This window comes from Balaenoptera acutorostrata, chromosome 12, assembly GCF_949987535.1.
Source record: "Balaenoptera acutorostrata chromosome 12, mBalAcu1.1, whole genome shotgun sequence".
Classification (NCBI taxonomy): Eukaryota; Metazoa; Chordata; class Mammalia; order Artiodactyla; family Balaenopteridae; genus Balaenoptera; species Balaenoptera acutorostrata.
The window spans coordinates 73,456,485-73,481,918 of record NC_080075.1 but is presented as its reverse complement, the minus strand read 5'-3'; the positions used below and the strand labels follow the sequence as shown (position 1 = coordinate 73,481,918).

Below are 25,434 nucleotides of genomic sequence, written 5' to 3'. Positions count from 1 at the left end.
GCAAGATACGCACTACTCTCATGTAACCAGATGAAGAAACTGAGGCTTAGGAAGGAACTTATTCATGTAAAACAGCTGATGGAATTCAGAACCTAACCCTGTATTGATGTGTATTAATCCAATGAGATGAAGGAATGACGATTCTGAGAAGCCACCCAAGGATGGTGGGTTTGAGTCTTAGCCGGCAGCTCTGCCCTCTCCAATCTAGGAAGGCAAAAGGCACAGCTGGAATTCGCATGGGGGCAAAAGACAAAGAGAGAGATTCTGGGGCCAGTGGGCCACACAGGGGATGCTGGGAGGGAAGCCAGGAGCCCTGAGGATGGGTGTGTGATCTACAGACCTGGGTTAGAAAGCTACACACAGCTCCCCTAATACACTCCATTTCTCCCCTGTATTCCAACTGTGCTCCCTGCCTCCTCTTAAATAGCTGTCTTGCGCCCTCCCCAGCCTGCTGCTCCGGTGGCACCAGTGCCACAGGCCACTCCAGTCTTCCAGGACCCACCCTGCCTGTCTCCCCCAGGGCCGTCCCTGCAGCCTCGTGAGAGGTCACGGGGAAAAGGCAGGAGAGCGAGTCCTGCCACGGAGCAAGCATTCTCAGGACTCTGATTTTCCCCCAGAAACAGGGAATTGGCCAAATAACTTTTTTTGTTGTTGTTGTTATTCCCTCCTCTAATTAAAAATCTCTAGGCTTCTGTGTGGAGAAGAAAGAATGAGAGCAAAGAGGGCAGGATGAGCCCAACGGACTGAGGGGCTCTGCTGCTCAGTTCTAGACCGGAGGAAATGCGCTACCTACCTTCAGCCCTCGGAGCGCTCCCTTCCGGAGGACCACTCTCGGGACCCGGCTTCCCCACCAGCCAATGAGAGGCCAGGCCCCGCCCAGGTGGATCCGCCGGCCAATAGCAGGAGAGCCCGTTGGGGCGCTGCCCGCGGAGAGGAGGGGTTTGGTCACCGGAGGGGAGAGAGGGGCCGCCTGGACCGTGGGCAGGGGCACGCGTCCATACCTTGTCTTTGGGGTTCCTCTTTGTGAGGCCGGTTCTTGCCGAGCTTCATGGCGGAAAACACGCTCCTCCCGGCTCTGTGAGAGGGCCGCCAGAATGAGGTGGAAGGAGACAGACGCCGGGAGGAAGACACACAGACATAGAAGAGCAAAACCCGAAAGAACACGTAAGGGAAAGGGAGATCCAAGCTCCAGCCCCTCACCTACCGGTCCCAAGATATATTGGGGGCCAAATTTCCCAAGTTGGGAGCCGTGAGGGGGAATTGGGGCAGAGGGAACCCCACCACTTCCTCCTTCCCCATGTCTTCACACCACTCAGGAGCAGGTCGGGGTTGGCGACCAGTAAAGGCGGCCTTCAGGTGGAAAGAACCGTTTCAGCTGGAGCCCCTCGGGGTCCTGATCCCAGCCCCCTCAGTCCAGTCTTAAGAGCTCTGAGCTCCGCCAGTGCCGCCAAGTTCATCCTCCCCGACCGTGCACCCCACCTCGGCTGAGTGGAAAGAAAACCAGACAACCAGAGAGAAAGCATCAGAACAGAAGGGCAGAAACGGGACTCAGAGGCACAGAGGCTGGTGAGCAGGTAGGAAGTGCGGTTGAAACTAGCTGCTTAGTTCTCAGATGGCTCTGGTGCTCAAAGCCGGCCTTGTCTTTCCCAACCTCTCTGTGCCTTTGGATTCTCCTTGGTCCCCAGTGAAAAGAAGGAGATGGGCCCTTTCCCGTCTCTATCTTTGGTCCTGGCTTTGCCCCTTCTGCCTGTCCCCTCTCACCACAGAACCTCCCCCGCAACCAACCCCCAGGAACGTATGGCAGACTCCATAGTTCCTACCTCTTCCTCTGGTTGGTGTGGCCTTGTGCCCCCAGGAGAAGGGCCTTGCAGTCAGGGGGGCTGAGGGAAGGGGGCAGGGGGTCCTCACTGTCCCCTCAGTGATGTCCCCGCAGCTGAGCTTGTGATCCCTGGTCCAGGAGGGACCAGGAGTAGGATTAACAGGCGGTAAAGTGCAGTATTCCATTACTCCATCAATATTGCATGAGCTGGACACCTGACTCCGTCCACTTCCCATTCTCCCTCCTCCTGGCTGTGCCCCTGTCATCCTGGGCCCCATCCCTAGGCGGGGTGGGGTGCAGATTCCAACCCTGAGCTCACCTATAGCAGCAGAGCCCACCCATCTTTGGGTCAGGCATCTCCTTGTGGAGGTTTGGCTATGGTTCCCCGAGAACACCTGCTCTTTTTTTTTTTTTTTTAACATATTTAAAAAATAATTTAATCTCCACAGCAAGCTTTGAGGAGGATACTATTGACCACAGTTTAGAGTTGAGGTTTGAAGCAGTTAGAAAAGCTTTATTCCATTGACCACATCTTATTATCTGTAATGAAGAACCCCTGTTCTTTATGCTGGGTCATGTGAGATTGGGGAAAACCTTTCTGTCCTTGTAGAGATGGCCTAGAAATCTCAAGCCCCTCCTCCCCTCAACCTGGCCCTATCCTAGCTCCAGGCCTTTTCTTTACTCTTCATATGTCTGGCAAGACATGAAGAGAATGTGTCTGTATCCCAGTGAGACAGCGACTGAGGACCGCCTCTTTCATGAGGCACCAGCTCACACTTTAAGAAACACTGGCATCTTCATGATTTCCTAAAAAGGCACGAGGCGGGTGAAAGAAGGCTGGGGTAGCACTGATCTCTTCACACTGTCCAGCATCATGTTATCCAGGACATATCAACAGGAGGAAAGGGAAAGAAGGCACTCTAAAAAAAGAAAACTGATGCCTTTGGAGTTATCTTTAAAAGTTTCTCCCCAACAAGAGATTATATAACCTTTCTTGAGCCACTAATCTGGGCCAAAGTCTTTTCCAGATGTTTGCTCATTTCATCTTCATAGCAGTCCTGGGAGGGACATATGCTTCTCCTCGTTCAACCCATGAAAAACCTGAGGTTCAGAGAGCTGGGATTGAAGCTACCACCTCCCAGGCTGGCAATACTTCCACTGCATCCTCACTGCTGTGGGATTGCCCTTCTCTGGGGGTGTGAATCCCGTCCTGACCATTTGGAACTTTGGCAGAAAGTCTCCATGGGGCCAGCGCAACTTGCAGATGGGGACGTCATCTGTGAAGAGTCCCATGGACCGGGCCCATGTTTACAGAGAGGGGGCTCATTCAAAGTAATGTAAGCATCAAGACATTTTGGGAAGAGAAGGGTACAAATATTAAATTACTGGTGACCTAACAACTGCACCAATCAATGAGCCCATTAAAAACAGTCATATGGTGGTGAGAAAGGAACCATCCCACCTGGCTTACAACGAACCAACCTGTGAGATTTCTCCCTGCTTGGTGGCCTTGAGGGCAGGGGTGCTGGCCATACTCTGACTCTTGCAACAGGAAGTGAGCCTACTGTGGGCCCTCCCTCTGCTTCCTGTCCCAGCGTTTGGGTTTCCTTTCCTCCCAGCCTTGCTGCTCTCCTGCCTTACCCAGGAGGGCCCTGTGCTGACCGTGTACAATCACTTCTCAGCCATTCCTGGGCTGTGTCATCCTTAGAGTCCCCAGCCCCAGTCCGTGTGTGACTTACACGCTGCCATCACACAGTCTGTTCCAGCCACACAACCCCAGTCCCATCCCACCCATTCCCCCCCCCCCCACCCTAATGTCCCTGAGGAAAGTGCTCTGAGATGGTAGGTCAAAGCCATGTATGGGGTCAGAGCAGGCCCTGCCTGCAGAAGCCAGCCACTCTGCATTCTGATACTGGATCTGGTCCTGCTGCCTGAGGCCCAGAGGGGGTTTGGGTAGCAGGGAATTGCGGATTTCTGATGCTGGTCCTAAGGACCCATCCAAGTGGAAAATGGCCTGGGGCTTCCCTTGGGCAGTTATGGCCCTTGAATTTGAAAGTCACTCTAGTCCTTAAAACAAACATATTTGGAAGCAAAGATTGAGACTTTAAAAAATCTATACTTATCTGACCATTGTCTACCAGACCCTGAAGCAATTCAAAGGAGAAACCTCTCTCCCCAGACCCTGCATGATTCTAACCATCTCAAGTGGATAAGTTCATTGGTGGGATTCCTGTGTGCTTGGGATTATCTCAAAATGGTGACATCCCTTTATAGAAAAATGCATACTATGTAGGGCAAGTGTAATTCCCAGAATTCTTACTGTAGGCTCTGCACCTATTCATTTCTCTTCAGAGACTAGCTCTTCATTCCTGTGAACTGTGGGCAGCAGAGCATGATGTCATCGGCTATCACTGCCCTTTGTAATTTTCTACTTGATGACACGTCAGAATTCACTGCGCATCAGTTGCCCATCATGCCTGCTTCTCTTGGCAAAGGGTAAAGGTTATTTTTGAAATAAATGTTAACTTAATCAGGGAATTTTGAAGATTATCCACTTGTATTAAAGACAGATTTCAAAAAAGGTAAATTGTTGATTAGGTTACTGATGTACTGATGTTTCTTTGTTTTAAATTCTGCATTTGGTCTAGATGGTTCTCCAGTTACTAAAGGTATAATATGGACAGAAACAGACAAAGAAAACAAGCCAATAATCCACTTGGTGAAAAACCACTTTGCAACCATATGGCTCCTTGTTTGTGGCTGCCTGAAAGCCTGAGAAGCCGGAGCGGGGGAGGTGGGCCGCTCAGGACCCTCTGAGGGCTTATGATCACATTTGGGCTTCCCCATTGCTGGATTCATGACAGTCAGAATGGTATGCACACACAATTTAGATAGCTATTTCTCTCTAGAGAGAAGTCTAGTTAGTTCACTCATTTTAAACTCTTTTTTCATTTATGGACCTAACGATTTCTTTGCTGGTTCCATGGCTAAGAATGTCTTTGTGGTTGGGTAATGCACCTGGGGTCCTAGGGGAGAGCTTGGAACTATCCAGTGATGACTTGGAAACATTCGCCAAATTAAATTTAGTGAGCTGGGTCTCAGTCAGGTCTCTGTGTTACTGTGGAGGTTGTGACTTAGAGGGGTGGGACTGGAAATGAACCGCAGGCCATGGCTGCCTGGGGCTTCTGCCCTCCGACTGTCTGCAGTGGAAACTGTCAAGGCTCATTAGCTCAGGCCTCAGGTAATTGGGAGAAACAAACTCCTACCTAAGAGACACAGGGTTTATGGTTCTCTCTTTCCTCTTGTTTCTCCTCAGGAGAGCTAGAAACTAACCAGTTTTGCCCCACAATAACCCTTCAGAGATTTAAAACTGCTCCCACAGCCTTTCTTCTTCAGGCTAAAGAATTTCAGCTTGTTTAATCTCTTCTTAGAAATCCCATTTTCCTACCCTTTCAATCATCCTAAGGCTCTACACATCAAAATAAGAATGAATGCCAGTTTACTCATCTCATCTGTGAATTGGACATGGCAGGACATTAGGATGGGGTTGTGCAAGGGAACCAGCATTTACTGTGGGCCTACCACATGCTCGCACTGTGAGGCACCCCTTAGTACAGTTGTGTCCAAAGGGATAAGGCCAGCCTGAATCCCTTGGGGGTCTGGCCCAGGACAGACTGGGGATCTGGAAATCAAGAAGGGTCTTAGAGCATCACCGATCTCAGACAGAGAGCCTGGGAGACCGGCAGGTTGGTTGTGTCTCATACGGGCCTTTTATGTCTATCTGTCCATGCAAAAACCTGACCCTGAGCCCTCTCCCTAAGTGGGACCCCCAGCTCAGCAGTCTGATGTCATCTCCCACACCCCCCAAGATCCTGTTCCCTGATTCCCTCTCCAAGTCTGGCACATGCTCTCTGCCTGAGGCTTCTTCCCTTGCTTGTAATCTGGCAAACCCTCCGATCCTTCAGGTCTCTGGGCCCGAATTTCCCCTCACGGTGCCATTGCCTTGTTGTCATGCTTTTTGCTCGTGTATAACAAGCGGGAGCTGGAACTCAATATGCTTTTGTTAAACGAGACTGGGAGTTCCTGGCATCTTAATGCAAGCAGATGCCCCAAGCCCACACCAGTGCACATCACTTCAGACCCCTATACAAATAATCCTGCTGTCGCCGTGATATTGTCTTGTCGACTAATTTTTAACTTATTGGGACCACAGTTTTGAGCAAATCTCTTAACATCTCTGGGACTCAGTTTCCCTATCTGGAAAATAAAGACCACATTCCTGGCTTTTCAGCGCCTGTTGATGTGTTCGGAGAATTAAATTTAGAATATAGTCAAGTGCTCTAAACTTACTGGGCCTATTGGAAACTGGGTTGGGAGTTAAATTCTCTGGGTTTTAGTCCCAGCTCTGCTCCTCTTCTGGAGTCACTTGCTTCCCTCTCTGGGGCTCAGCTTTGTCATCTGTAAAAATGGGTGTTGGAGCAGAGGCCGCTCCAGTGTGGTCAGCCCTGACTGCCACTGCCCTTGTGAATTCCCTGTGATGCTAGAAGGTCCTTGAGGTGATGCAAGCTCTGGGGAGGCTGAAAGACCCACTTGTCATACCCCGACCTTGAGACTTTCCAATACCTTGTGGCGGCCCCTCCCATCTGGAGTCCTCTGGGGAATGGAGATGGTGAAGACCACCAGAGAGGGGTCATCTCTCCTTAGCTTTCTGGGCTCCATGCTCTGGCCACCCCCTGCGGCCACTTGGTGCCCACAGTTTGTCCTTCTTGGGCCTCCAGCACTGCATGTCCACCAGCCTAGCCCTGCCTTGGCTCTGGGGGAGAGCCATTGGCATCTTGGGCCGTCCCCACTCCCTCCCTCACAGGGAAAGCTCGGGGCCTGCCCACAGTCATGGGGGACGGAACAGGGAAGTGGAGGAGGAATCGAGACACTGAAAGGAGGGAGGAGGGAGTGGAAACCAGAAGGCCTGCACCCACCCTGACACCACCCCGTGCCTCGCCCCCATGGCCAGATGGAGAGACCTCCCTCGCCCTGCCATCACCCGGTGCTGGCTCCACCACTGCTCCGGGCCCCCCGCCATCTGTACCCTGTGCTGAGGACCCTTCCCTCTCACGAGCCGCGCGGGCTCCACCCTGGCCTCGGCCACCTACTTGTGCTCGCCATCTCTGCCTCCCTTGGTCTTCTGTCTGCCTTTGCTGAGTAGGGGGAAGAAATGAGGAGACAAGGGGATGTGTGTGAGAGGGTGTGAACCAGAGACACTCGCAGACTTAGCCCCTGGCCCTGCTGACCCCCACGCTCCCCAGGGGCCTCCTTGTCCCGGAGAGCCCTCACCCCACAGCTTCTCACTTAAGCAAGCCTAAGCCTGCTGGGTAGGGGCCCCATGGCCCAGGCTCTGCCCTGGGGAGGAGGGGAACTGTGGTCCTGATTCTTGGGGAGGAGCTCACAGGAGTGGGGCTGGTGGCCACTGTCCCACTGACCCCAAGCCTAGGAGAACCTGGGGCCCTGGGGACGGAGGAGGCCTCAGGGTCCCCGTTGATCTCCTCCCCCAGGTCAGGGGCTGGTGATTTCTGAATGTGGGTTGCAGGTTCCACAGGGAACACAAGGTTAGATGAGCCTGGCTACCGTCCAGGCCTGGGCCACCCTGCTCTCCTCGCCATGCCTGATCCCCTCCAATAGAGTGGGGGGCCCCCAGCTCTGAGGGCCTCGGAGAAGAAAGGTGGGCCAGGGAGGTTCTGGGCCTGCAGTTGTAAGCGAGCTACTGCTCCAGGGCTCAGAGCAGGGCTCCTCCTCCTCCTTAGGGAGGTTTCCAGAAAGCCCTTCTGGAATGTTCTCTCAGTGCTTCCCTGATGCTGTGGCAATGAGGATGAGGGAAAGAAAGTGAATAATAATTAGCAATTTTTTCCTCTCCTCGCACCCTGTCCTGGCACAGACCTTGCCCAGGTAGGCATGCCTCCAATCCCTCACAGCTCAGGTCCTGAAGGCCCAGTGGATGACAGCTGTCCTTTCCATCTGGCCAGCTGGCCAGTTTGTATTTCCTTTCGAAGGAGTTAACATCAGCGAGGTCTCTGGCTACCGCAATCGGCTGAGACCACCGAGCAGAGAACAGAGAAGGGGAGACTGTCTCAGCAGCCCTGCTCTGGCCCCGGGCCTGGCTGGGGGTCTGGCCAGGCCTGGGCCCCCACTGGGACCCGCTGAGAGCTGCGTGGGCTCTAATGAGCTTTTGAGAATGAGGGCCGAATGGGACATTTACTGGCCCCAACCCCACATGAATCCAAGTGGGGCTGCCTTTCTCTGAATTATTGATCCAGGTTTCAAGGGAAGTTTGTTTTTTTGTCTATTATTTTTTAAAGAACTGGGTGACCCTGAAAAGTTTGAAAATCTTTGCAGTAGAGGAACTGGAAGGGGAAGTGTATCACCTGAGAGTGGGCAAGGGTGGGTCAGGAAGGTGGAATTTGTGTACCTAAATGATAACATCTGACCCTTTTTCTCTTTCCCTTTGGGGGTTTGCTCTGACATGGCAGAGGGGTGTCAGGCTGGCCCAGCGGGGGCCCCCTCGGGCACACAGCAGGCCAGAGAACAGTGTGTACCTGCAACCTGGCAGCCAGCGCCTGGCACACGCGTGCCCTACCCCTCCTCACGTGCTCCAGGCCCCTGGGCTGGCTAAGAGGCTGCACACAGGTCCACACGCTCAGTGTGGAAATGCAAAAGGGAAAAGACCCTCTTTCTGTGAAAAAATAATACTCTTGTGATTTTACTACAAGCACTGTTATGACTACAACTAACATTAATAACTGCACGGCCCTGCGGTGAGAACTTAAACATGCCTTGACATATTGATGCCAGCCGTCTCACAAGGTGGTATCATTATCCTATTTTCCAAACGGGGGAGCTGAGACTCTGCCTGCCCTTAGTCACTCAGCCGCAAGGGGTGGGGATGAGAGGTTTGACCTCACGGTCATCCTTGTTGCTAGGGGACCTCTCCGTGAAGCCCTGGTTGGGCCTGACTTTCCTCCTAGAGTCTACATTGTGTTTTTAAGTGTCCCAGCCTGGCCAGGTAAGTTCTGTTCCTCAGCCAACACACACACAGACAGACAGACAGATACACACACACACACACACACACACACACACACACACACACACACACATACTCTCTCTCTCTCTCTGCCTCAGTTCCACTCATCTCTTCCTCAAGCTCCCACCCCCATCACTCTGTGTGCACGGTTAGAAGGAGCCATGGAGGCTGAGGGGGGGGGAACGAATCAATATGGCAACCTCTGGGGGACTGAGGGTTTTCCGGGATCTTAGTGCTTCACGGCGTGAGGCCTCACTTGAGCACTCAGACCCGGGCAGGGGCTGAAGAGGACCCCCACCTCAGGTGAAGCGGCTGAGTTTGGGAGGAGTCTCCTGAGCACTGCTTCACCCCAGATCTCAGCATGGCCTTGACCCCGGCTCCTCCAGGCTGCTTGGGAGCGGCTGAAGCTCTGGAGCTCAGCCTGGTGGAGGGAGGCGGGGGAGGGGCTGTGGGCACCCCGCACTCTGGGGGTGAGGCTGGGTGTGTTGACCCCATACACACACGTCTCTGCATACCCCAGGGCACATGCCCCATGCACATCTCTGTCAGAGCCCCCAGGCATGCACACAAGCCCGGCTGTCCCCTGGCCCCAGGCATAGGAGGGAGGTACCTTCTTCTATGGGTCTCCACTGGAGTAGAAGAATGATCCAGAAGGAGAACAAGAAATGTGGCCTGCTCCCTCCCTTCCCCCAGGATGAGACCCCGCAGAGAGAAGCCCAGCAGGGACACCAGGAAGGGGGGTTGGGCAGAAGGAGGGCTGGAGGGCCAGGCAGGTGGAGAAAATGAGGAGGAGAGTCGTGGAATACAGGGAGAGGAATACAGGGAATCCGAGAAGCCCCAAGTCTCTGAAGTGCAGTTGTGAGATTAAGGCTTGGTTCCCTTCTTTGTCCTTTCTAACAGGGGGTCCTCTGCCCAGAACCTGGTGGTGTGTGCAGCTCCCTGGTGTCATGGAGCGAGAGAACGTATGTGCAGGTAAGCGTGAGAAACCCCCCCGGGCACATGTGTGTGTTCAGGGCCAAAGTCTCCTCTCTCTTCAGACAACAGGGCAGATGTACACTGATACGCAGGGGCCCGGAACCCTGATTTTGTGCTTCTGAGAGCAAAGTGCGCACGGGGTTAGTAGTTCATTCCTTCTCTGCAACACTGACAGCTGGGGGGGCGAGGGAGTCCTGTGAGCGAGTGAGACCCCGGCCCGGGCCCGAGCGGCGGTGAAGCTCCGGCTGTGGGCAGCTTTGTTGGCAGAGCTCTTGGAGTAGGGTGGGGTGGCCAGAGCTGAGAAGGATCTTGGGCCAAAAGGTCAGATGCTGCTCAGGGTAGAACAGGTTGTGGCGGGGTAACATGGAGACTGCGGAAAGGGAGAAGGAAGGAAGGGGACACTGGCTGAGCACCGGCCACGGGCCAGCACTGCGGTGGGCAGCTCACGTGTATTATCTCATTTGACCCTAACACTCCTGTGAGGCATCAGCACCCGCATCTTACAGGTGGTAAAGTGGGGCTCCAAAGGGCAGAGCTGGGATTTGAGCCCTGTGCTCTCCGTGGCACCGCACTGCCTCCTGGGGCACTCCCGGGCATATGGTGCAAAGAGCCGGCTGAAATCAGAGGCTGCTGATTTGGAGGCAGGGCCTACAGAAGCAGCCAGAGTGGCTCAGAGGGCCTGACTAGGGCCTGGGCCTGCTGGAACCATGAGAGGAGAGGGTTAATGGGAGGGCGGGTGGTGGTGGGTTGGGGGCAGGGGGACTGCTCAGGCAGAGCTGCCAATGGACATTCCCTGAGGTCCAATGGGAGGAACTTCCGGGAGGATACTTAAGGCCTTGGGAGTGTAGAGGAATGTCTGCAGAGCCCCTTCCAGGGGGTGGTGAGGGCAGATGGCAGGAGCCCAGCCGGGGGGACCTAGGCCCTGCAGGGAGACCTCCCCACATCAGCCTCCTCTGCCCTGCACGGAATGGATGCCTCATGCCACCAGTCCTGTGCCTGGGGCTGCTTCCTGCCCCTCACTCCACCAGCCCCCCGACCCCTCCAGCAAGCACCCCACCCGGCCACATCACACAGGGAGGAATGGATTCCCACACCAGACGCCTGTGGATCCAGACAACCAGGTGAGAGACCGTTGCTTACCAGCAATGAAGTTTTCTTGTTGGGAAAACAACACAGAGGCACCCTGTAGATTGGGCACCTTGACCTACAAAGCGATGTGCCTTCCCAGGAGGGGCTGGAGGGCAGGGAGCAGATGTGGGCGAAGGAGGACTTGACTTGGAGTCAGAGCCTGGGCACATCCATCCCTTCCTTCTCCCTGTTCCTTCATTGGCCAAGTGTTTTCTGGAGGGCTCTCTGGCCCAGAAGACAACGGCTTCCTCCCAGACCCCAGAGCTGACGGGCCGGGCTGGCTGGCACTTACGTGAGGAGGGTGAGACATAACACCTAAGGCTGCGAGGCCAAATCCAGGCTCCCCTTGGAACCGTGCATTCCTTGACCCAGAACTCATTGGCCCATGAAGGCAGCTAGAATTAAACCACAGGAGAAGCCCAGATTCTCTAAACCAGCTCTACCTTCTCCTCACCCCTCTGCCCTCCCCCCGCCCCCAGCCTGCTGGGTGCATGGCCAGGCCTGGCCAGAGAACGTGTGGCAGTGGCACCATCCCGAGGCGCTCTCAGGGTCTGGGTTGGCAGCCCCAGTGCAGCTGGGAATCTGCGCACACACCCACCCAGCCCCTCCAAAGCAGGCCGTGGACCCCGGAAGACAAGGAGCTCTGACTGCGGTCGTCATCCTCTCCCCATTCCCAAACCCTGGGATAAAACTTCTCCTCCTGCACCTGCTTCCTGCTGCTGCTGGGGAGGTGGGAAAGCCAGGCTATAATGTGAGGGAGGATAGAGGCACCCTCTCCATCTCCGTATTCCTGGGGCCCAGGACCGTCTGCAGGTCCAGGACCAAAGCCCCTCATGCTTGACTGCATCGTCTCACTGTTCCCTCCATCAACACCCTGGCCCACTTGTGTGGGATGAGAGAGAGGACCTGGCTGGGCATTGCCTGAGCTGCAGCGACCCCAGACAGGGCTGCCCTCTTGGCTTCCATAGCTCCAGAGAGCTGTTCTCCACGCGTGCTACCCACGGGACCTGGAGAATCCCTGGGTCCCTCAGGATGTCAGAGTTGGAGGGCAGCCAGGATGCTCAACCCATTCCTGTTACTAACCCGGAGGGGCTAATGACTTTTCCAAAGTCAGTTAGTTAGTGGCAGTCAGGATGCGACTTAATGGGACTCAGCTCTCCTGATTTGGAGCCAGCGTTCCTTTCCCTGCAATTGATGGCTCTCACGTGGCGTCCAATCTGTCCCCAGAAAGCCCTTTCTTAAAGCCCACGTGTAGCGCAAACTCTTTTCTCTACGGGGACAGAGGATGGGGACCAGATGGTACCCTTAGTGCCAGCATCCCCACACTCCCCACTGCGTCCCCGCTCCTCTTTTCACCATTTCCAGCCCGATTCCTAACCCTCTGCATTGTCCAAGAGCCTGTTCATCACCAGCCCTTACGCGGGGTAGTACTTGGCACCCCAGTTACAGCCAGACCCTCTATCATCCCTCAGCTCTCCCGGCAGCAGGGTGGGGGTTCCCATTTTCCTGAGCCCCCTTGTACAGGGTAGGAGTGACTGGCCAAGGGTCACGAGGCTGGTAAGAGGCAGAACTGGGACTCAGACCTGTGTCTCCTGAGGCCAGATTACACGCTCTCTCTATGCTACCCAGCCTGGAGTCTAAGGAGGATGGTCTCCAAGCTGGCCTGGGCGATGCCGCCCACCTCACAGCTGACCTGGAGTCACAGGTCCGGCAACATTTGCCACAGGCATGGTTCCTTTGGACTTACTATGATTACTCCCCACCTGGCTCCCAGGGTCTGAAGCTTGTATATGTCTGGGGGGGCGGGGAAGGGGGCGGGAGTGGTTCAAGGGCAAAGAAGGAAAATATATTTATACAATAAAAGTATAAAATTCAGTTACCCTAATTTAGCATCTATGTTTTTTCAGAACAAGTACTGAATCAATTTTACTTGGAAAGGACAGGGTGGAAGGAGATGGGAGGGAGATGTTTCCAATGGGAGGGGAGCATACCCCCCTCTCCAAACCCACCCCCATCCTTCAGATGCACCGCTGACTTACCTGTGTTTTACACATTATTCCCAGTGACCTAGGAACCTGCGGACAGTGTTTTACCTAGAGTCTGTCTCTCTGGGCTCTGAGAGTAATACAGTTGCGTTTCCTTTTTTTTTGTAAAAATAGTGCATTTGGAATGAGTAGGCCTGGACACAGCATCCTGTCCTCTGTGTGTGACTGGACATTTGAAGGTGTGAATCCTGGACACCTAGGGTGTTGGGATGCGGTCTTCTCAACAGAATAGAGGCCAGGTCCCGACCAGGACCGTTGGCTTCACTCTGGTAGGAAGCAGCCTCCCTCTCTTGGGCCTTCCCCGGGCCAGGGCGGAGGCCAGGCTGCCTGGGGCTGGTCTGGCACTGCTGGGTCTCGGGCCAGAGAGATCAGGGCCTCCTCCTGTCTGCTCTTCCCATTCTTTGAGGAGGCAGGAGGTCTAGCCTCTTCCACCCATGTTAGAGCCCACCCTCCCAGAACTTTGCCTCCCTCCGGGTAGCGGGGAGGCCTGGCCCCTCAGCCTGATCACAGACACCCTGCTGCCTCCCCAGTGAGTTCTGGAGTCGGGGTGCGGGGGATGCTGCAGAAACACTTCCCCTCCTCGTGTAAGTCCCTCCAGCAACTCAGGTCTGTGCTCCGAGCCCAGGCCTCGAGGGGCCTTCCAGGGGAGCAGGCCCCCGGCATCCTCCCTGTGTCTTTGGGGGCAGAGGGCCCAGCCCGTTACCTCCGGAAGCTCTTCTCGCCCGGCGGCCGAGAACTGGGGCGGGAGCCAGGGAGCAGCCCATCTGTCTCCTGGCTGTCCTTCTCTTCCTCGTGAAGGGACTCATCCCCCAGGAAGTCCCCATCATCCCAGGAGCCCACCGTGCCGTCTGTGGCCTGATACCGGACCTCCACGCACAGGCTGGTCTGCAGGGAGAGATGGGCGGTGAGCGGCTGGGACGGCAATAACAGTCATAATCCTGTGTCCTCCGCTGCTCTGTGATTTTACAAGGTGCTTTCACGCCCTTAACTTACTGGAGGAAGGCAAGCTGGGTACTATCCTCCCCCCACTTTCCCGTTTTGCAGATGAGAAAACAGAGGCTCAGAAAGACTGACAACTGAATGGGCTGTGGCTTCAGATCCTGCTGCACGTGGCTCTCCTCCTCCCTGGTGCCCGAGGTGGGGGGCCCACCTCGGGCAGCTGAGCCTGGGCTGGGGGTGGGCCGAGTCCACTGGACACATAATCAAGAGCATCCTCCAGTGTCCCCGTGGTGTAGGTCACTCTCTCGTCCTCAGAACCAGGGCTGCCTGCGGGCACCAGGGGTGGCCTGTCTGAAATCAGCTGACTTCCCCTCGCTCCTGATGCTCTCTCGGGATTTGATGACATGAGCTGAGAATGTCCTTCAGGAGAGGAGCCCAGGCCCTGGACACCCTCAAAGGCGTGAGGTCAGCACTTCTTCCTGCTCACCTGACACCCACCCTCCTAATCTGGAGAGGATGGGAGCTCGAGGTCACCATGGGATTTTCTCTGTGTCCTTGGGCCACAAAGCAAGAAGCCTCCTCTTAGCTCTAGCTTCTCCCCAGTGCACAGGGAAGACTCATCCTAGTCCCTTCCTCAGCCCGTTTGGGTGCTAGGAAATCTTCTAGACACGCTTTCCCTTCCTCCAGGTCAGGGGCTGGCTTGCTCCAGGACCACTAGGCATGTGGTCCTCTGAATGCCCAGGCTTCGATTTCCCCAGGGAAGAAGTGTCTTGAGCCACCAAGGCACCGTAGGAATTTCTGCCCCACCCTTGGCACTCCTCAGAGAGGGTTCCTTCCATTCTGGCTCCCTGTGGCTGCAGTCCTGCTTCTGAGGCTATTCTGCTGGCTACTACATAGGGTCATATGCGGGACCAGGGTTGGGGAACCATGGTACAGCCCCATTTTATATATGGATAAACTGAGGCCAGGAAATAATAGCTACTGATCTTACTTTATATATTTATTGAACACTTACTATATGCTTAACTGTTCCAAGCACTTTCTGTGCATTCCCATTTAATCCTCAGAGCAGTCCTGTGAAGTCGATAATGTAATTTTGCTCACTTTGCAGATGGTATACAGCCAGCCCACAGTTAGTGGGTGGCCTAATGAATGTTTGTACCCGAGGGCTGTGTTCCTCACCACTAGGCTCAACTGCCCAGTGGTGGGCATCATTGAGCTCATGGGGACAGATGCGTCAGAGCAGAGCCTGGGGTCTGGGTGTCCCGATTGGTTTATTTCCTTCCTTTGTTTGAACATGTATTAAATGCCTACAGACTGTGCGTCATTAGTACATGTGTGTTCCTGTTGGAAGTGCTGGGATGGGATGTGACAGATGAAATAGAAAGAAGGTCCCTGCCTTCACAGAAAGGCTAGTCTTAGATGCCAAGGCAGGCATGCAGAGTGAAGGTCATGCCCAGGAGTGGCCAGCAGGGCTCAGAGTGGCTTTCAGATGACGAGAGACACGTGTTTAGTGATTCCTGAGCTGGGTCCAGATGGAAGGGCCCCTGGGGAGAGAAGGGAGGGCATCCCCCCGTCGCCTTCTCTTGTACTCTCACTGCAGGAAGGACTGCAGTGTCCACCTTGGGGCCCTGTCACGCCCCAAGGGCTCTGGCCATGGCTGCCAGGCTGAGGGGCTCCAGCAGAGTCTGACCTGAGTCGCCTCCTCGCACCTCACTTCTCCGCCCACAAGGAGTGCTCCTGGGGCAGGGAGGCCAGCAGGTCCCCAGGTGACCCGTAATAGGCAGGTCCAGGGACTCTCTGGGCACCCTCACCTGGATGATCGCATTGTTGTCATCAATCAGCATGTCAGTCACCTCCACGTGGCCCTCCTCCACCACCTTCTGCAGCACCATGCGGAAGGTCCCGATCAGCCTGTGAACGGCAGAGGGGGCGTGGTCTTCATGGTTTCACATGAAGAGGCCAGAACGAGGGGCAAGGCTGACATCCCGAGAGGCTGTGACTAGCCGGCAAGGGGACGAGAGGGCTGGCTCAGGCTCCCGGCCGGGGGTGGAGAAGGTGGCCCAGGAGCTGGGGCTGGCCAGGGGGGCATGTCCAGGAGGGTCTGTGACCCCCAACAACTGTCTGTGATTGTACGTATGACAGCCATTTCCCTGGGAGAGCTTGAGGGCAGTGAGCACCGGGGGGGAAGTTCACAGACGGGTCAGTGTGTCCTGGGGGGGCCTCGTGCTCCTCGGGTACAGGCGGTTGGGGTTGCTGAGCCCCTGCGGAGCAGCTTCCAGATGCCCAGCATGGAGGCTGTGGGGAAGGACCAGAGGCTCCTGGACAAACAGATAGCTCCTCCCCCTTCCGCCTCCCTAATCACTACCGAGGTCTCTACCCCTCACCGGCACCACTGGCTCGTTCGTCCTCTGTTGAGTCGTAGTGATGCCCCCACACACCTGCATTCTGCAGGCTCCTTGGGGCAAGAACCCATCTGACTGTGGGATGCCCATCCGCCCAGCTGCCTAGAGGGGATCAGCAGGGTAGTGTTGCGACGAGCACAGACCTGGAGTCAGAGAGACGGGATCGGAAACCCAGCCCGGACACTTTCTAGAGGGTTACCTGCTTCCCGGGCAGCTGACCTGGGCTCTCTCAGTCCCAGATTTCTCCTAAGATGAGCTAATAACCCCTGCTTCACAGAGTAGCTGTTTAGAGGACTAACAGAGATCCTCTGTGCCAAGTTCTTAGCAGAGCGCCTAGCACATAGTCAGCACTCCAGGAGCTGTCTGGTCGTTATCAAGGGGGTGACGTTATAGCGTGAGCCTTTCCAGGGAAGCAGCTGTTTCCTATTTCCAGACTCTGCTACTTCTGGCTCACAGGAGGTCTCACAATCTACTGGCTGAATTAATGAACAACAGTGGGGGCCCCATAAATGCTGACTGAGTTGACCTGCATGCCGTTTCATCCCATGGTTTGAAGGTTATTGCTCTAGGAGAGAACAGGGTACTGAGAGGTTCTCACACGGTGATTCAACATGGGGTAGATCGAAACATACACACCACTTCTGGTTGAAGGGACAAAAGCAGAGGGGGGCATTCACAGGGTGTGAGACAGGAGGGGACCTTGGGATCATCTAGTGCTGCCCTTGGCTTATAGGGGAGGAAGGTGAGGCCGAGAAAGCAGGAAGGGATGTAGTTAATTTAATGGCCGCTCCGGATGAGGTGAGGTATCAGGTGGATTCTGACTTTACTGGACATGTTTGATGTCTGCATCCTCCTGAGGGCCATGGAGGGCAGACACTGTTTTTAAAAAGCCTCCCGTCTGTGTGAGGGGAGAAAGTGGTGGGAGCAGCCACAGTGAATGGATGCTTCTCTCCGGGGTTCAGAGCTCCATCTGTCAGCTCGCCCCATCCTCCCTATGGGTGAAACTGTTCATACCATTCCTCCACTCTAAAGCCTACCTAGGCTTCCAGGCTCTTCTCAGACTAGCCCCTTGGAAGCTGCCTCCCCCGCTGCATCCTGCCCTCTCCCCAGCTTGGGCTGAAGTGCCGGGCTGGGGTCAGGAGACCTAGAGCCGCTGCCCCTGGGTCTCAACTTTGTCTTTATAAAGTGAGGGTGGTGGGCTCTTAGCTTCTGTCCTGTGTAGCCCTTCTAACAGTAGACTCTAGGCATGAACGTATATACTGGGTTTTTTGCAGCCTTATCTCTTTAGGGTCTAAATCTGTGGTTCTAAACTTCAGCATGAACAGAATCAGTGGGAGGGTCTGCTAAAACACAGATGACTGGGACCCCCCCCCCCCACCGCTGTGCTGGCAACTGTTTAACAACTGGCTGGGGGAGGGGAAAGGCAGTCCTGACTTGCAGCTTTTGCTCATTTCCATGGTGTAAATACCCCCACCAAGGCCAATTTCAAGCTTCCAGTGTGAAGCCACTGAGCACGGAGTTGGGAGAGATGTGTACCATCTGCTCTTGGGAGCCGGCCCCGCCCCAGGGGGTCTGACTCAGCAGGCGAGGTGGGGCCCCAGAATGGGTATTTCTGATGAGTGTCCAGGTGATGCTGATGATGGTGCTTGGGGAGCACACTTTGAGAATCCCTGTTCTACCATGGCTCCCTGCTGACTGGAACTTCAGGCCCTTTTAGCTCCACTAAGGCCTGTTGAGCACCTGCTGAGCGCTGGGTGCGCGGGCACAACTTTCCCTAGAAGATACCCAGGGATCAGTAGAGATGCTGCAGTGTGACAAGACACCCCCAGGGGGCAGGATGGAGCTATTCCCCAACAAGTGCTCAGAGAAGGCTCTGGCCACCTTCCAGGCTTAAACAAGTTCTCAGACCTTTAGACTTGCGAGGGTTCTAAGAGGAAAGCTTGTCCAGCATTCCGTCAAGGAGAAGTCCCTTAGTATAGCTGATTCACTTTGTTATAAAGCAGAAACTAACACACCATTGTAAAGCAATTATATTGCAATGAAGACGTTAAATAAAAAAAAAAAAAAAAAAAAAAAAGGAGAAGCCCATTAAACCTTCTCCCTGACACACATTCCCAGATCCTGCTAGACGCCCGGTGATGGGGACCTCACTACACCCCAGCTGCCCTCACTGCTCACCCATCCACCTCTGCTTCAATCACACAGTAAGCTGAGATCTGCCTTCTGGCAAATTGCCCTTTCCTCATGCCCTGAGGCAGGTCCAAGCCCTGTTCACACACAGACTAAATGCCATCCCTAATGGGAGTCAATGTAGACAGCAGAAAGAGCCTGGGCTCTGGAGTCAGACAGAGGTGGGTTTGCCCAGCAGGGTCTAAGAGGGTTTCTACCACCTGGCAGCTGTGTGACTTGGGCTGGTTCTCCAACCCCTCTGAGCCTTGCTTTTTTTCCACCTCCCCAAAGGAGGTGATACCACTTGCTTCACTGGGTGGTGGTGAGTACACTCAAGTGAAAGTCCTCTAATACCGCCACACTCAGATGTCACATGTCGCAGTGGGGCATGGGGTGGGGCGGTGTTTGCCGTCTAGAGGGCCCATACAGCACTGGTCTCCTGAACAGGGTGGGCTCTGGGGGCAGATGCGCAGCCTCACAGAGCCAGAGCAAGCCTGCGGCCCAGAAGGTGGGGCTGGAATCCTGGGAGCTAGCAAGGCCAGAGGACTGAATTCACCATACCCACAGGGGGTGGCTTGTGGGGCTTTAACTCTTAATAGTTACCTGCTGCTTCCCCCAAACAAAAATAAAAAATAGAGTTCTTTGAAATGGACAACGGATGTGATCTCAGTCTTATGTTAAGGATAAAGAAAAACATCCGTCAACAGAGGAATGGATAAAGAAGATTTGGTACATATATACAGTGGAATATTACTCAGCCATAAAAAGAACAAAATAATGCCATTTGCAGCAACATGGATGGACCTAGAAATTGTCATACTGAGTGAAGTAAGTCAGACACAGAAGGACAGATATCATATGATATCACTTACATGTGAAATATTTAAAAAAAGGGTACAAGTGAACTTATTTACAAAAGAGAAGTAGAGTCATGGATGTAGAAAACAAACTTACAGTTACCAGGGGATAAGGTGGGGGGAGGGATAAATTGGCAGATTGGGATTGACATATACACACTCCTATGTATAAAATATATAACGAAAAAGAACCTACTGTATAGCACAGGGAACTCTACTCAATACTCTGTAATGGCCTATATGGGAAAAGAATCTAAGAAAAAAAAAAAAAGAGTGGCTATATGTATATATATAAAACTGACTCACTTTGCTGTACACCTGAAACTAACACAACATTGTAAATCAATTGTACTCCAATAAAAACTTTAAAAAAATAAAGAAAAACATTTTTTATAAAACTTTACCCTTTTTGCACATCTGTAACGTACCGTCTAAGCAAAACCAGGGGGCTTGCTATGTAAACACAACCTCAAAACAAGTGCCCGCATGCTGCTTCCAACAGAGCGTTGCCCCTCAACCCCCTTCCATAGATGTTCTCTGGGGAAGGAGCTGGTGCAGGAAGGAAGGAAGCCTTGGGTCTAGCCTGCCTGGTGACCCCGGAGACCACCTCTTGCCCCGATCCCAGCTGCCCTTTGTCCAGCCTGGCTGGAAGCTCAGCGGGCTCTGCCTATTGCCTCTGCTCCTCCCAGTGGGTCAGCGTGGAGGAGCTGCTGGGATATGGGCCTTCCGGATGGCAACCCCCGACTCTGGAGGCTGCGCTGGCCCCCACGGAGCGGCTGGGCAGGCTGAGCAGGGACAGGATTCTCGGGTAGTTAGCCAGCAGCGAGGGGGCCCACAGACTGACCACAGTAGAGCTGCAACCCGGCACCAGGGCCTGTCAATAATTCATTGCTTTCCTCTGGGAGCTGGTGTCAAGTGCCTGAGGCCTCACCAGGCCTCCACTGCTCTCCTGGCTCCTGAATTATTCAGGAGCCCCAGGAGACTGGTGCCTGGGTCAGGCCAGCCCCCCTCCAGGGTCCTGGACAGGCAGAGGGGGTGGCCCAAGATCCTCTGGACCCAACACCACGTCCTCACAGGGAAGCCCAAGGCTCTTGAAAAAAGGACCTCATTCAAGGTGGGCGGAGCAGACCTGGGGTCTCCTGGCCTGGGTGAGGGGTCAGCTTCTATGCTGCCCTCTGCTTCTAGAATAAGTCCCTTTCTCTGCGGTGGGTGGTGGTGGGATCAGGCCCACAGGTTCTAAATCTCACAAGAGCCTCCTTTACCTCAGTTTCCCCAAATGTACCAGTCATGTGACTGGGTTCCTGGAGAGCCCTGAGCTCTTCAGAGAAGAAGGGCCACTCGAATTCCTGTGCCCAGATCCTCCTACCCTGTACGCGCTCTCCTCCTGACATTTACTCATTCACTCATTCCACAAAGTAAGGGGGGCCTGCTGGGTGCCGGCCACTGTCCCGAGCAGCGGGTGTGGCTTTACTGGTTGCCGTGCCCGGTGCAGCCCCCAGAGGCTCCCCAGAGGCTCAGCTGCCCCATCAGAAGGAGCCTGGTGACTGAGCTGGGCCATGGTGGGGACAGAGGGCAAACACTAGGTGGCCCTTTTCTTTGGCTCTGGGAAATAGAGCCCAGACTCCAGGGTGGGAGACTGAGGCCCACCTGACTCCAAGCACCTGCCCTCCCTTTCTGACCCCCGAGCTGGCCTGTGTCAGGTGGGCCCTGCGTTGTCCACGAGACCACCACTCCTCCCCACCCCAGCTCTGCAGCCAACTGTGCCCTGGACCTTCTCCAGGCTTCCAAGGAAACAGCAGGACCCACTTCCACCAGGTCCAGGCCTCCCCTTGTGGGGTTTCCTGCCTTTTCCTGGGTGGGGGCAGGGAGGGCCGGGAGAGAGAAAGAAGGAGAATCAGAGTAGGGAATCCCCTCTTCTGTCTCCTTCTTGCTGGCGTTTTAGAACAACTCATCGAAGCCTTATATTCCAGCATACTCACTGTTACAGTAGTTGATTTCCTAAACAATTTACCAGATACTTCTGATTTGTTTATAGCAAGAGTTTTGATGTTTTCAAGCATTTTAGGGATTGGTCCAGCAGCTTTCATTTAAATGATTTAGCAATCTCTTCCACATCCTTGGTTTCCACCATCACTGTTCACATAGCCTGGTTTCTGGGAGTTTGAGGATTAGGAAGGGGAGGAAGGAGACCAAGCTCCATGAAGGTGGGCACCTCACCATCACAGTAGGCACTTAGTAAACATGAGGATTGAATGAATGAATGAACATCTATCTCATTTAATTTTCACAGCTTCCCTTTGAGGTAAGTACTTATCTTCTTTACACATGCAAACATTGAACTCAGAGAGGTCATGCAACCTGCCCAGGGTCACACAGTAGATGACTGAGCTGGGATCTGAGAGCAGGCTCTCCTGACTCCTAAACCACTGCACTAAACTGCCTCGGAGCTGCCAGTCCTCCACAGGTGTGACAAGTTCACTCTCAAGGCTACAGATAGATGGTCTGTTGGAGGGTATTATCACCTTCTCTGACGGGTAACTGTTGCCCAGCATGGTGTAAGGGGGAAAACTTGAGGAAGGAAACAGGAAGCTGTGCTGGGACTGGGGACAGAGAGAGTGAACTTGGCCAACAAGGAATGGGAGGGCTGGGGGATTCTGAGGGCAACATGAGGGAGCGGGGGTTTGGGGGGGGGGTGGGGGCAGGTCTTTGAAGGTCAATCCAGGCCCGAGTGCGGGTCCCCTTTTAAACTCAAAGGAAGGGGCAGCCCAAGGAACAGGGCAGGGCCCCCCGCCCCTCGGGGCCCCGCCTCTCGTGCCCCGCCCCTCACTTACTTGTTGCTGAAGACTTTGCTGTAGTTGAAGATCTGAATCTCGAGCATCTCATTGCTGTCGATGCTGCTGGCCACCTGCCACCGGAAGGTCTGGGGAGAGAGGGACAGCTGTGGCCTTGGGTGGAAATGACAGGGAGGGGTGTGGGGAGTGGGAGGGAGACCCCTGGTAAGATAGCCCCTCACATCAGCCCAATGCTTCACAGGAATTGGAAGACCAGACGGAAACTGGGTGCCGGGGGGGAGCAATAAACCCTTCTGGACTGGACTTTGAATAACTGAAAATAACCAGAAAGCTCTGGGGTCTGCTCAAGATGCCGCTGAGAGATGCTAAACAAGGGGGATTTGACAGAGCAGGTGGAAGGCAGTGACTTTTTAAGTTTCATTTATATACCCCACCAAATTCAGAATGCACAAGAGGCCAGTAATAAATAATAACAATAGTAATAGTAATAATAGCTGCCATTTGTGGGTCTGAACTTTTCATTATGTGGGTCTGAATGCTTTAGATGCATTAATTCGTTTAGTCTTTACAGCCACCCAAGAGGCTGGTAACGTGGTCTCCGTTCTAGAGACAGAGGAACTAGGGTTCAGGGAAGTAACGGGATGCTGTTTTTAGTGGCCCAGCAGGTGCTGGGGAGGCTTCTGAGGGCCCACCCGGCAAGCGTGCTGCTTCAGAGCAATTCTTCATTCTCCACTGAGGACTTGGGGGCTGCGGGAGCACCGAGCCAGCCTGGCAGATCACGGCCGAGTGTGGGCAGGGCCTGTCATGGCCTTCATGTCCCCTCTCTCTGGGGCTGGCCAAGGCCCAGGGGGGACCCTGACACCTCCACGGTCAGCTGGAGCGGGCAGGTGAGGGAGGAAGAAGCAGAGGAGGGAGGGGGGCCTGGGGTGGGGAGGGAGAGGGCTTTGAGAGGGGCGTGGGGGGGACTTTGGAGGCCTTGGACACAGAAGGAAGAAGAGGGGGAGGGGAGCCTGGGAGTCAGCCTGGCCGCCCACAGGCCCCATTAAGCGGCTCTGTTCCTGCCATCTGGAGGTCTCCAGCTCAGCAAGGGTATGGTTTTCTTAATGAAGTTGCCATTATCGGGCTGAAGGGAAATAAACTAGCGTGCGAAGGGCGAACTCATTAGCCACCGTGCAGAGGGAGGAGGGTCTGGGGGGCGCACCAAGATTTTGGTTTTCTTAGAACCAAGGGGAGAGGGGTGTTTGAGCCACCTGAGGGTCTGTGCATGGGATTTTGGCACTTGAAGGAGGGAAGGAGTAGGAGAAAAAGGAGCTGTGGAAATGGCACAGTTAGAGGAGGGTGGTGTTGAAGAGTGACATAATTAGGTGAACACAAAGGAACCGGGAAACACGAAGTCCTTTCGAGGAAAAGGGGCCCAGAGAGGCAAGCGGCTTGTGGTCTCTTCTTGCCCATCGCCAGGCCCTCCTGACTTGCCCAGTGGTCGGGGTGCAGTTTACTGGGTCACCAGGGCCGACAGGATAAGAAGGCCACCGTCGTGGACCAGTTTACTGAGCAGAGAGGAGGGGAGTCAGCAAGGGCTGGGAGGGGCACCTGGGGGGGCCCTGACTGGGGATGAGACTCCAGAGGAAGCCCACCCGGGGGCGCCTTTTCAGAAATTTTTCAGCGAGGGAGCACATTTAGCATTTCCAGGAAGGAGCCTCAGTTGAGCCCAGCCAACCCACAGAAGCATGAGAAACACGAAAATGTTGATAATTTGTCAGTGAGCTTTGGGGTGGTTTGTTACGCAGCCCTAGATGACTGTGACAGTCCCCCGTGCTATCTGTGCCTCTCTCTGGGAGTCAGCCTCATGTCAGGGAGGCCTGTCATCAGTGGCAGAGCTGGCTCCCTGCCCGGCCCTTGCCTCTCCACATACCAGCCCCCTCCCTTCCCGCTGTCCCCCGGACTCCTGGGATAGCTTGCCTGTCCCACTCAGCAGTTCGGAGCCTGAGCAGAGCCGACAGGCCCAGTCTCGTCTCGTTTACTGGGGTCTCCCTGCACCCAGCACGGGGCCTGCCACATGGTTGGCATTCAGCAAATCGGCCTCCAATGGTTGCCTCGACTGCAGTGCCTGAGGGCGAGGCCGAGCTGATTCCCCTCTCCACACTCCTCCTCCTTCTCCTCTGGAAAGCGAGGGTGACGTCACAGTACTGCTTCTTGGGGTTATCGCGAGGCTGGTGAAGCACTAGCGCGGAACCCGGCGCAAGTAAGAGCCTGATCAACATGGCGCTTTATTACAGTGAATTCTACTGCGTTGCTGTTATTTCCAGGAGCCGGGGCAAGGTCTGGCATCCTTGGGGATGGACACTGCAGGGACTGCAGGGGGCCGCTGGGGACAGAGAGCCTCTCTCCAGCCTGAGGCAGCACCAGCATGATTCTCCTCCTGCAGCCACAGCAGCTGAGGCTTGTGTCTTCTGCCTCTGGAGACGCCCTGAAATCAGTGGCCTAGCGATCGGGCCAAGGGAGCCCGCACATCATCTAGGATCCCGCCCCGTGTCGGCCTCCAAACATGCCAGGGGACTCAGGTAGCAGCTGAGCCAAACATAGCTACTCAAGTTGTCATGAGCTAGCAAGCCCCACGCAGGAGCACATGTTTGCTGAGCACCTCCTATGTTTGCTGGGCACTTCCTGTGTGCCGGGCTCTGTGTGGGGAGGCAGGGGTGTCTCTCAGGAGCTCCTGGGTAGTTCTGAAGACAGACACAGACCTGAAATTGCAGCCTGGGATAGGAACATTGACAGAGTAAGGTGGCCAGCATTAGGGGCAGAGGGAGGGAAGAGGACCTCTGTCTGAAGGGAGTCTCAGGAGCACCGGGAGTGTGGAGCTGTGACCCAGTTCACCAGCTCTAAGCTTGGCCGTGACCTGGAAGGTGCTGGCCAGGGTGGCGGAGTTCTGCATCCTATCAGCCCCAGCTATCTAAGACTCCACGGAAAGGTTTCCCTGATGTAGGCTGGAGAATGACCTGGGTTATCCTGGGCTTCATCAACTGGGTTTGAAACCATCCTAAATCAGCAAGGCAATGTCCTTAAAGAGACAGCCCTCTAAATTTTGGGGGGAAAATTTTAGGATGTGTTGCAAAGTTTTAGGGTGCAATGGAAAGAGACTATCTTGGGAAGTTAAAGACCCAAGACTCAAATTGGGTTTTTTCCTTTGTTCATTCTTTCACTCGGCAATATTCCCCTGAGCCCTGTGCTGG

The 25,434-nt window shown here is 54.6% G+C and overlaps 1 protein-coding gene across 3 annotated transcripts in view; it reads right to left on the bottom strand.

Moving 5' to 3' along the window:
* Positions 1 to 25,434, bottom strand: part of OTOF (otoferlin) — an 88,147-nt gene that overhangs the window by 38,142 nt on the left and 24,571 nt on the right. For 2 of the 3 annotated variants that reach the window (XM_057558232.1, XM_057558234.1), the window contains exons 3-6: positions 22,244 to 22,332; positions 15,796 to 15,895; positions 13,746 to 13,927; positions 1,002 to 1,075 (exon numbers count right to left, since the gene is read on the bottom strand). In XM_057558232.1, coding sequence (XP_057414215.1) covers positions 1,002 to 1,075; positions 13,746 to 13,927; positions 15,796 to 15,895; positions 22,244 to 22,332 — 445 coding nt within the window. Of the gene's footprint in view, positions 1 to 1,001; positions 1,076 to 6,969; positions 7,015 to 13,745; positions 13,928 to 15,795; positions 15,896 to 22,243; positions 22,333 to 25,434 lie in introns of all 3 variants that reach the window. The other variant, XM_057558233.1, reaches the window with a different exon arrangement.